We start from the raw sequence: 12672 nt of genomic DNA on the forward strand, positions 1-12672 counted from the left end.
TACTTAACCACATTACTTAAATATGATTATTAAGTTCCAACTAATTCATATTATTAAAACATCTAAAATGCAAATATGTATTTTTAAAATTAATTGTAAGTTCATCTCATCCCTCTTAAAAATTGCTACTTCTCAAAATTTCCCATTAAAAAATAGACCATATACCATATAAAATTAAATAACTGAAAGATCGGACTACGGAAAACAACACAAATTTTCGGAAAAATTTTGACCACCTGCACATGCACACAATCGTCAATAAATAAAATTAAAAAATAACTACTATTTTAGTATTTTAACTATTTTAATAAATGCAAAAATAGCACAGTATTTATACGGCGAAGTTATAAAAATTTGGAAGAACTAATAATGCACTGGCGCATACAAAAATCAAACGAATACTAAATTTCATTTATCAAAAGCATTCGATAGTCGTGGCGCAACGATAACCATTTGGTCGATCTAGATATTGTGATTCTCTAAAAACTTCTAATGCACGCTCAGCCTGGGACACTCTGTATACTGTAATAATTATAATAAAAATCGATATAGATATAAATATGTCACTCATCAGCAGTGCCGTCTTTACGTAGGGATCTGATGGGCCCTGGCCCCAGGAGTATTAAGGGCCCCGGCCCCCGGCTCTAAAAAGGCTGCAGAAAAACGATAACATCAATTTTTTAAAGCTTATAATATTTTCAAATTGAAAAACGAATGCCATTTGATGTAATAAAACAATGTTTGCATGTATTTAATGGCAACTTATGATGACAAAGTTATGCAAATACCGGTTCCACATATGAGCCGCGTTACTTTCGCTACCGTTCCAGGGAAATACCGCGACAAAACATCGCGATTTTGTAAGTCCTCCAAGATCCGAGGGGCCCCTTCTCTGTCTCAGGCCCGTGACCCCCGTTACACTAAAGAATTCACTGCTCATCATCGGTTAAAGAAGCTAGAATACAAGTTATGCTGTGCATTGGATGTAATTTAAAATGTTTATTCAATAAAAATAAATAATGAAACCATTGAAAAATAACTTAAAAGCTAAAATAAATAAATTCAGTCTCAAAATATATAAAAAATCATAATTATTCGATATTTTAAACAAAGAAAATTATCCCTTTATTTAATTTCCTAAATAGAAAATGCCAATCACAACTACTGGGACCTGATAATTGATAATTAAGTAAATATCTGCTTCCATTTATACTGTTTATAGTTGGCGTATACGTATGGTTTGCATAGTCCACCTACAAACTGCTTCCTAATTACTGAACACATATTGGCCTTGTTTGCCAGTTGATTAAAAAAAATTATTAAGATTTGGAGGCCCCCTAAAAGACGGGGCCCGGGGCGGACCGCCCCTTCCGCCCCCACCTTAGTCCGCCACTGTAAACCATAAAGTAACTAAAATAATATACAACATAGCAATATTTACTTTGAAAATGGACGCTTTAAACACTTTTTGGAATTTTTTCAATGAGAGCGGTTTAGATTTTGAAAATTTTTATAATTTTTCTGTTAATAATAATATAAGGTTCTGATTTGACAAGAGAAAATTCTTTCTGTTTTTGTTTGCGGTTGTTCTTGTTTACGTTAAATATTTATCTCTTTTGAATCATTTCCTGTTCTAAAAATTTGTGGCGCATATTTTAAATTTTAGGTTTTAGCTACAGTAGCGACATCTTAAGTCTTCCCTTTTTATAATGCACAAAGATATTTCTCCTTACCTCGACACTCCATAGCTAGAAGTTAGCTTCTGTGTTCCCGGAGGGTGCATCGGTGCATTCACACTATCCTAAAAACGGCGTATCGGCGTAACGGCGTAACGACCTTGAATAGATTTCCAGTAATTCTATTGGCGGAAAAATTCATCTGTCAGAAATTTTATCTGTTAAATTTATCTGTCAAAAATTTCAGCCAATAGAATTACTGGAAATCGATTCAAGGTCGTTACGCCGTTACGCCGATACGCCGTTTTTAGGATAGTGTGGATGCACCCTGAATGCGCCCAGGGTACCTATTCTTGACCACTCGCATCTTCCAATATCGCTCGCATCTCCGAAAAAGCCATATAACAATACACGTGATGCGTATACGCAAAGTTGCGAACGATGTCAAGAATAGGTACCCAGCTCTTTCTCCCTACTATGGAGTGTAGAGGTAAGGAGAAATATCTTCGTGCATTAAAAAATGGGGGTCAAAAAAAAGGAAAACTTAAGATGGCGCTGCTGTAGCAAAAAACTAAAATTTAAAATATGCCCCGAAAATTTTTAGAACAGGAAATGATTCAAAAGACATAAATATTCGACGTGAAGGCACGGGTTTCAAAAAAATACAATTTTCTTGTCATGTCACGTGAAATAAATTATAGATTTTTATTCAGCAGCAATAGACTGGGCCTCTAATATATAAAAATATTTGTTTCATATGCTAAAAAATTAAAACAAAGCTTTTTTTGGGTAATGTTTGGTTAGGTTATTTTTATTCTCTTATCTATGGTTACTTTTTATTTTTTAGAAATATACGTTATTAGCGCCACTGTAGTCATTTGGTGAACCCTTATTCTTCTCATTTTGTCACTTTCCATCACTTTTTCAATAAAAGTCCCATAAGAGATATTTCTCGTCATCTCTACACTCCATACTCCCTACCAAAGACAATTCCCCGTTCCCCGTCTCTATATCTCTGGACTTACTGCGAAAAAAATACGTTTGAGACTTTGAGGGTGCAGCCACACTATCCTAAAAACGGCGTATCGGCGTAACGGCGTATCGGCGTAACGGCGTAACGACCTTGAATCGATTTCCAGTAATTCTATTGGCTGAAATTTTTGACAGATGAATTTGACAGATAAAATTTCTGACAGATGAATGTTTCAGGGTGCAGCCACACTATCCTAAAAACGGCGTATCGGCGTAACGGCGTAACGACCTTGAATCGATTTCCAGTAATTCTATTGGCTGAAATTTTTGACAGATGAATTTGACAGATAAAATTTCTGACAGATGAATGTTTTAGCCAATAGAATTACTGGAAATCTATTCAAGGTCATTACGCCGTTACGCCGATACGCCGTTTTTAGGATAGTGTGGCTGCACCCTCAGCCAATAGAATTACTGGAAATCTATTCAAGGTCATTACGCCGTTACGCCGTTACGCCGATACGCCGTTTTTAGGATAGTGTGGCTGCACCCTGAGGAAGGAGTATAATGCTATCCATGTATTCATGCATGGTGGGCGGAAAAAGCGCCATAAGAGCACTCTAGGGTGGGGATCCTTGACAGTTCTGTTTGACGATTCATTTGACACATTTGAATTTGATTTGAAATTTTGTGGATTTGTCAGTCTTTACGGAGCTTATTTTATGTTATTTATTATTTATTCTACTACTGATAGTTGTATAAAGGTAGTAAATCTAGATGGAAATTGTGGCAGCACTTAAATTAACAGTGACACTATCGCGATTTATCGAAAAAGACTCTAAAATAGTTGGTTGTGTAGCGTGCGGTAGATCTCGGCAAAAATTGAGTGAAATAATGGAACAACTTTTCGCTAGTAAGTGACTAAAGAATATACATACGTGTAGTAAACCGATAATTTATGAAATTCACTTAAATTAACTAAATTATATATTTTTCTTGCATTTTAGCTTTTATTTATTACTTGTCAAAGATTAGATGTCAAAGAATTTAGATACGTTAATTTGACTTACCTGCTTCAGCAGCGTATTGGATGTTTGTGGTAATAAATACTTATTATAACTTATCTATTTTAAATAGAATTATATATTTTTATAACAATTTTAATAACTACCAACATTTATTCACAACGTAAAATAAAACAACAAATTATTGAGTCTACCCCACGTCTACCCTACATCATAGTTTTACATTTTTTAAATAAAATTAGAACGACACTGATAAACCGGAATTTAAGTCGGCCATATTTGAGGCCCATCGCGGTGTACCTAAGATTTTTGATATTTTGATATGCTCCTTCCTTAGTCTTCTTATTCAAAGGTTTGAGAGAGACGTTTTTATTTAGCGTTTTCATAACATTCAAATATTTTTTACTAATTTCTTGGTAAATATTATGTAGGTAGTTGTCCGATTAAAACGTCCGAAATTAATTAGTGTTAATATGGTGTTAATTAGTTGTTTTTTGTTTTACGAAATTCGGAAGCATGTAAAATTGGCTTAAAATTTTAAAATATGGCAACGATGTAAAATATTTCGTATTTCGCATTCACAAAATTTGTGATTTAAAATTTATTTTTATTATTCTTTTGAAACAATATAAATGTTATTTGTTATTTTGTCGTACGTTATTTTATTAATATAAAATTGCGCTACGTAAAAAAAATTCTAAATGAGTTTAAAAACGCGGGTTTTAAAAACATTAACGGCAAATTCAAAACTGTTCAAAATTGTTAAGCCTAGTTCTCATGGGGCGGAAAATCGCGTTGCGAGCGCGGATTTTTTAAAATTGTCCCGCTGCGGGAAAATTTTAACTTTTGGCGGATCCGCAAAAAGTTAAACTATTTTTAACTTTTTAGCGAGTTTTTATAGTCTATCTTTGTCTAAACATGTTCTTTCTTCGTTTAATTTTTAACCTAACCTCAAATTGGGAGGGAAGCTGTTTGTTTCTTGTTTGTTTTGGTTTTGATTGTTTTGGTCATAGTCTATGATTTGGTAGTTTGAATTTTAATTTTGGAGTTGGGATTGCTTGCTCAGACCTTTTTAAGAAAATATCTCTGACCCACATTCTTCTTTTTTTATTCTATGTTTTTGTAAAGACCTTTTGTTTTTATGCCATTCATAAATTAATATTAATCCAACTATGTCCTGCCTTCTCCATTGATAATAGCTATAATTATTGTTAGCAATATTATACAATTACAGTTACAAATATTTTTGTTTATTGTTTATCTACTTAAAAAAACACACTTGTACCTTTCAAGTTCTGACATTAAAAAAAAATCACTAGAAAATAATCTGAAATACCCTAAATTTATCTAAAAATCCCTTTGAATAAGAAGACTAAGGAAGGAGCATATTAAAAATCTTAGGTATACCCAAGAACGGTAAACTAATAGGATTGCTCATCCTCATAAGACGTACGTTCGCCTCTTCCCGCGCTTGGCGTCCCCAGCTGACAGTTGTGACGTCATTGTAGCCCTTGTCAAAGCCTTCGTGACCTTGTCATGATAATGTGTCTTATTAGTTGCCTATGGTAAACTTATAAAAATAACAGCTGAGAAATTTTGAGTTAATTATTTTGTCAATTTTAAATGTGAAAAAGGTGTCTTTAAAGTTTTTAGAGCTATAGAGTGTATAAATACGTCCATTTTGTGTTGTGGATTGTGACAAAGTGCATACTAAGTACTCTAAAAAGAATGCTTGCAAAAGGTGATGCCTGGGACCTGCTGTTCTTAAAAATGCATTATCCGAGTATTTAATACGATTTATACAGTTAATTTTCTTTACTGCATACATATAAGGTGTTTAAATAAATAAACTAAATAATGAACGTTTTGCATTCGGTAACCAATAATGCACGTGTGTGTATTATTGGTTGCCGGATAAGGACTAATAACTATGACAAGGGCTACAATGACGTCACAAAGCGAGTAGTTTTCGCATGCACCTGGCGGACACTTTTGGCTGAATGAGCAGTCCTATTAGGTTAACTGTTCTTGAGGTACACCGCGATGGGTCTCAAATATGGCCGACTTAAATTTCGGTTTATCAGTGTCGTTCTAATTTTATTTAAAAAATGTAAAACTATGATGTAGGGTAGACGTGGGGTAGACTCAATAATTTGTTGTTTTATTTTACGTTGTGAATAAATGTTGGTAGTTATTAAAATTGTTATAAAAATATATAATTCTAATAAAAATAGATAAGTTATAATAAGTATTTATTAACACAAACGTCCGATACGCTATTGAAGTAGGTAAGTCAAATTAACGTATCTAAATTCTTTGACATCTCATCTTTGACAAGTATTAAATAAAAGCTAAAATGCAAGAAAAAGATATAATTTAGTTAATTTAAGTGAATTTCATAAATGATCGGTTTACTACACGTATGTATATTATATAGTCACTTACTAGCGAAAAGTTGTTCCATTATTTCACTCAATTTTTGCCGAGATCTACCGCACGCTACACAACCAACTATTTTAGAGTCTTTTTCGATAAATCGCGATAGTGTCACTGTTAATTTAAGTTCTGCCACAATTTCCATCTAGATTTACTACCTTTATACAACTATCAGTAGTAGAATAAATGATAAATAACATAAAATAAGCTCCGTAAAGACTGACAAATCCACAAAATTTCAAATCAAATTCAAATGTGTTAAATGAATCGTCAAACAGAACTGTCAAGGATCCCCACCCTAGAGAGCTTTTTCCGCCCACCATACATGAATACATGGATAGCATTATGCTCCTTCCTTAGTCTTCTTATTCAAAGAAAAATCCGCATCCGGAATCCCGCTTCATGTGAACCGGCCAATTTTACTTTCTTAAACAGAAAGGGATATTCCGCTCCATGAGGACTAGGCTTTAGGTGTACCGCGGTGATGTCAAGTGTGTTCAATTTCAAACAATTTCGAAGAATAATACCCCTCTGTTAAAAGTCGAAAGACCATAAGAAACCGTGTAACTTACACCATAATCGGTTTTTATTTCAGCTTGCGACCGAATAGATTAAAATACACACATTGGGTATTGGGTTATAAAAAGAAAGAAAAGTAATCGGCAACCGGTCTAGGAAATACTTCTCTACCTGCTCATCGAAAACTGAGGAACCGGCAACCTGCGCAACAGGTTGAGCTGTTGAGCTAAGCTAAGCGTCATTTGGCGTCATTTATTCTTGTCCTTGTCGTCTGATGGTGGCGTGGGTTTGTTAGAGTGAAACGAAACTTGCGGCGTTTATGTGTGTGTATTTTAAATTTTAACCCCCAAAATGGGTGCTTTAAAAAACCCTGATTTATTGGAAAAAGTCGAAATTATCAATTATTATGCCAGGACGCGTGCCAGATCCGCAGAAATATCCGAAAAGTTCAACATACCGATCGACGTGGTGCGTCAGATCATTCAAAACAAATCGGCCGTTGTAAAGAAATATTACAAGGAAGATGGGCAGAAAAAACGATTTTTACATGCCGAAAGGCTCGTATTGGAATCCGAACTATCTAAATTATGTAAAAAGATGCAGCAAAAGCGACTTTACAAGAAAGAATTTATCTTTATGATGGCAAAATTGCGGGAAAAGTGGAAATTTAAGGTTAACTTGACGTCGACATGGTTAGAGTGTTTTGCTAAAGAAATAGGCCTTATTTTAGTAAATGGGCAACGTAAACATTCGAAATTCGCGGATATTCTTGCGCAAAAAAGTATGGTAACTAATCGTACAGAACAAGAAAAAGTCAATTATAAAAGGAAAAATTTGACTGTGCAGATCTCGAAGATCAACAAAAATGTAAATATCAAATCGAATTTGCTTTTAAAAGAAAAACACAAAAAAAATAAGCATTCTACAGTGAAAACAAGTGAAAATATTTTTATATCAAAAGGAAAGTTAACGAATCAAATTAATAAAGGTAGAAAACAAAGGTTTCAAGAAAGTTTTGAGGAGGATGTTAAAAACGATGGTATGTTAGTACAAATAGAGAATAATCAAGATATTAGTACCATAAAATCTGATACAGAACCTTTTAAATTCACTAATGAATCTGGAAGTAATAATTGTGCAACAGAAAAAGTTGAAACAGATAAAAATGTTTGTGTTTATAATATGACAAATGAAAAAATACAGTTTGTGCCAAGTTGTAATATGCTTAATGGCAAGTTAAACAACAATAATATCATTATTGATTCTAGTTTAAGCTCTAATACTTTTAAATCAAAAAGGAAGAAAGTACAGTATTTCAAGGAGACAAGAAATTTTAGAAAGATGCCAAATTCTAACAGAATTAATAGGGGCAAGGCAATGAAGAATGATGATAATCAAGTAACTAAAATGCATAATATTGTGAGGATTTTACATACACCGAAATTAAGAACTAAGAATCGTGTACAGTATTTTAAAACCAGAAATAACAAAATTAACAGTTCTTTAAATAATGGTGCCATAATCACTGAGAGTGTTAAAAAAAGCAATGGTACAATTGATAATGACATTTTAAGGTATGTGGGGTTAATCAATAAAACCACTAAAAATACAGAGAACTCTGCAGCAGTGTTTCTTGAAGATTCTGACACACAAAACACTGTTAACCCTAATAAAAGAAGGAAAAAGTACTTAAATAACTCTGCCACTAAAAAAACTGAAACTGATAATAATATTTGTAATGAGAATTTTTCAAAGGAAAAGATACAATTGGAGACAAGTTTTGATATGCCTAATGGTAAATTTAACAATACAAATATTAATAAGTCTAATATATGTCCTAAATCATTAAAGTCTAGAAGGACAAAAGATGTTAAAATGCTGAAATCTGATACACATAAGATAAAACGTCAACTAATAAACTCTTGTAGTGATGTTAAAGAGTCAATAATAGAGTCATGTGTATATAATGAAATTTCAAAAGACAAAAAGATCTCGCCTGAACTGAATCAAAAGGTATTTGTTGGTATATGTACAGATAACATTAATGAAACAAAGTCAAATAAATTACTGAGAGAAGATTCAGAAGTATGTCATAAAAAGTTCTCAGAAAAAAAGACAGAAGCAAGAATTTTAAGGAAACGCGATGTTATAAAATACCTAAAAAATAAAGGAAAAGTAAAAAGAGGTAAAAAATTTGAAAACCCTGTTATCACAGAATCAGAAGCCCTTTCTAAAAATATGACCCCATCTAATATTGACAGAATTGCTGAATTTGTAAATAATTTCTCGAGAAGCCGTAGGAACAAAGATCGGGTTCAGTATTTCAAAGAAAAAAGATGCTATAAAAAAACATCTAATTCTGACGAAAAAGTTAATATGATGGAAAAAATTAAGAATAAAACCAGTAAAACGTTAGGTGATGATAATCAATTAACTAAAGTTAATAATATTGTGAGAATTGTAAATACTATATCCAGAAAATTAAGAAACAAGGATCGTATACAGTATTTCAAGAAGAGAAAATATAATAAATGTAGTAGTTCATTTGAACCTGTAAAAAATGGTGCACTAGAAAGAGCTAAAGGTGCAATAATCAGTGATGGGGCAGAGAAAAGCAGTGATGATATTAACAATGACATTTTTAGGTATGTGGGCTTGGTCAATAAGACACCTTGTAAAAATGCAAGCCCCACAACAGTGTTTCTTGACTCTGACTGTAGTGATAATCAAAATACTGTTAACTCTCGCAAAAGGAAGAAGTACTCAAAAATATCAGTAAAAAAAAGTAAATTTGATGATAGCATTACTTTTAACTGCATACCACTTAATGAGAATAGTATAGAGATTGTTGTGGGCAATGAAGGTTTAGAAACACCGAGTTCAAGTAGAAGGAAGTCACTGAGACTAAATCCAGTCAATAATGATACTTGTGAAGAGTCAGTGGACGAGAGTACCGACTTTCTTTTCGATCCTAGTGTTTTAAATTCCATTAAAGACTACAATAGTGATTTTGAGGAGAGTGAACTCAGGGAAAGTGACGATTTCGTGAATGCCTTTGATGAAAGTCAATTACTTCAAGTTCCTTGGTCTAATATATTTCCAGACCTTGATTTCATCTCATCTGAGGAATTGATTGAGAAAATTAACTCAATACGTTTTGAGTATGATCCTGAAGCTTTCAATGAGGTTAAAATCCAAACTCACGAGGATTATTCTGATTCAGATGACTTTGTAATTTAAAAAAATATATATATATTTTTTATATTTATCTAATTATAATCTTTTTTCTAGGCTCCTTCAACTCCGGGTCAACATATGCCTCCGAATCAAATGCCTCAACCGCCCAGTCCAATGCAGGGAGGTTACAGACCAAACAACATGAACCAGCCCAAACCTCTGCCGCCTAGGGGGGCTCCGGGCGGAGGTCCTAGAATGCCTGGAGGCCCCAGAGGTCCCATGGGTCAGAGAGCCCCCATGGCCAGGCCTAGAGCGCCGATGATGAGGCCCAGAGGGGGAGGTAAGACGTTTCGCAGGTTTTTTGGCGGGTTTAAAGTAATTTTTCGCTCTATTTTACAGGACAGCCGATGAGAGGAGGCGTTAGGCCTAGAATGGGGGCCCCTCAGAACGGAATAAGGCCCCAAAGTTCGCCGGTGAAGAGGAATCCCGATCAAAATAGCTCAATTGTGAAGAGGAAGAAGTTAGACGTGTTGTCTCCTTCGGATAAAGACGATGATGATTGTCAGGTGATCTGTATGCAGCCGAAGAATACTGATGGTGGTTTGCCTCAAATTGAGAGCGTACACGTAAGTACTTAATTTATTATTATAGGTCTATTTTTGGGGTTGAAATAATTAGTTATTTTGAATGTAGAATGATTAAGAGGGGGGGGGGGTTAATCACTGCGATCTTAAAGATCTATCTATTAGTTACTTAACAAACACCCTGTATATATTTCAAGAGTTGAACTTTTTTACAGGGTGGACCAGAATCGGCCGAGAACAGCATCATGCACCTGTCAGACTCTATTACTTTGTCAGTTCGAAACCCACCCCCTAAACCAGTGGCCAGTCCGCAGAAATCGGACGCCAAAGCAGTGGCTAACATTTTAGCGACGAGGGGCATCACGGTTACCGCCAGCGCAAAGCCCAAAGAGAAGGACAGCCCCACTAAGACGCCGGCACTTCCTACGGCGCTGAGTCTCAACGGGGCTGTCAGTATAGTAGCTTCGCCTAAAAATAACGGAGCATCTAAGGTATGGCCTTATAATCTGTACTGTATGTTCACGATATTTAGAATATTTTTATTGTTTGCAGTCTCCACAGTCTGAAGATCTTCCTACGGTAGACTTGACAGACGATTCGGCACCTCCCAAACCTTCACCCACGAAAAAGGGTTTGCCCTATCGTTGTGATCTCTGTCCGGCACAATACCCTAACGCCGTTGGTCTGAATAAACACAGACAAACTTACCATAAAACGGCAGGGGGCATGTGCGAGCTCGGCGTACCCTTAATAAATCTCAAACAGGTGAGAAGCGTGGTAATTTTTTTTAGGACACCTTAATTTCTGTAGTACCTAGAGGTGGGCAAAGATTATGTGGGAATATTAAAAATTAAAAACGAATCAATGAAATTTATTTCAGTTAACTAGTTGTTTTTATACTTGTATTTTCGCATTTATTTACTTGTAAAAAATTATTAGGATACGTCAATTTAACTTTAATGGTATCAGTAACGTATGTGTATTTTAGTATTAAATAATTATATGAACTTATTTATATTATAATATACGTTATATTTTTTAACAATATTAACTAAAACTTTTAGTGACAACCCAAAACAGAACCAGCAAATTATTTAATCTACCCTAATATATATTTTAAAACGTTTTAAACGTTTTTAAAAAAATTATAAAGTTACTAATAAATCGGAATTTAAGTGGTTAATTTTGTTGAAATGCTCCTTGATGTTTTTTGTATGCAATTATAGCGAAATGTTTTACCACCAATAGTTTTCTGCCAAGTTTTACTTCAAATCATATAGGTACATTAAAGTTTTTTCCTTATTTTAGCCTGGTATAATGCAAAAACTTTCTCAACTGGGCATCAACAGCTACATTCCGATGCCCAGTGCAGCGCCAGACGGTACCTACGCCTTGCCCATCATTAACACCAAACAACCTGGCAACGTGGCCGCCCTAGGTGCCACCCAGATGCTCTCTTTGGGTCCCGTAAGAACCATACCCAGGCCGGCGCCCCCGAGCGGTGCCCCACTTAAGAAGTAAATGGATTTCCTTATATTTGAGAATGGTACAAAGGATCTATATTTTTGGTTTTCCTGCTGCGTCGGTGTTTTATGTATTGGAGGAGCGTTAAGAATCTGTTAAATCAGAAATTGTGAGTGAATAGGATTGATTTTGGATGATAGTAATGGATTCTTGCAAAGATGAAACAATAGGGGTTAAGATTGAGACTGAATATAGATGGTATTTCTTTTTTAAGTTTTCAAAAGTGCAATGTTCATATGTGCTAGTTACTACTAAGAATTATGAAATGAGTTTATTAGAAAAAAGTGAGTATGTTTAGGTATGGCATTGGTTGTACCGTTGTAGATATTTTTGTGATAAAACTAATAAAATAAAAGTTTTTTTATAAAATGAACCCTTAGTTTTTCTTTCCAAGGTGTTAATATAAATAAAAACCAGAGTAGGCGAGTTCTTAAATAAGATATTTATTACAGTTTAGTTACATATTTTAAATAATTTTATATTCATTCATTTATTTATATATTTATAAATACACGACTCATTACAGGCAGTTGATTTTTCCAAACGTACACAGTTTTTTTTGTCTACAACCATCCCATTACAACGTTCACAGTTACACGACATTGGCAAAAACATAAAACGGAGAAATCATAGAAAAAGAAAACATCGAAAAAAATACTGTTTAGATTCAGATTCACGACTATTTGTATTTCTACGAGGTGAACAGCGATTTTTTAGCTTCGAAAACCTGTTCACGTCGAAAGACTCATTCATTCTATA

The 12672-nt window shown here is 34.2% G+C and overlaps 1 protein-coding gene across 4 annotated transcripts in view; it reads left to right on the plus strand.

Annotated features, from left to right (window-relative positions):
• LOC115882556 (nascent polypeptide-associated complex subunit alpha, muscle-specific form-like) overlaps positions 1-12286 on the plus strand; it is a 40891-nt gene extending 28605 nt beyond the window's left edge. For 3 of the 4 annotated variants that reach the window (XM_030900742.1, XM_030900733.1, XM_030900752.1), the window contains exons 10-14: positions 9920-10145; positions 10205-10431; positions 10605-10880; positions 10942-11154; positions 11698-12282. In XM_030900742.1, the coding sequence (XP_030756602.1) occupies positions 9920-10145; positions 10205-10431; positions 10605-10880; positions 10942-11154; positions 11698-11910 (1155 nt within the window). In that variant the 3' untranslated portion in view covers positions 11911-12282. Of the gene's footprint in view, positions 1-6450; positions 9860-9919; positions 10146-10204; positions 10432-10604; positions 10881-10941; positions 11155-11697 lie in introns of those variants that run through there. The other variant, XM_030900724.1, reaches the window with a different exon arrangement.
• Positions 12287-12672: the final 386 nt, after the last annotated feature.

This window comes from Sitophilus oryzae, unplaced genomic scaffold, assembly GCF_002938485.1.
Source record: "Sitophilus oryzae breed Bouriz unplaced genomic scaffold, Soryzae_2.0 scaffold_1112_pilon_pilon, whole genome shotgun sequence".
NCBI classification, from domain to species: Eukaryota; Metazoa; Arthropoda; class Insecta; order Coleoptera; family Curculionidae; genus Sitophilus; species Sitophilus oryzae.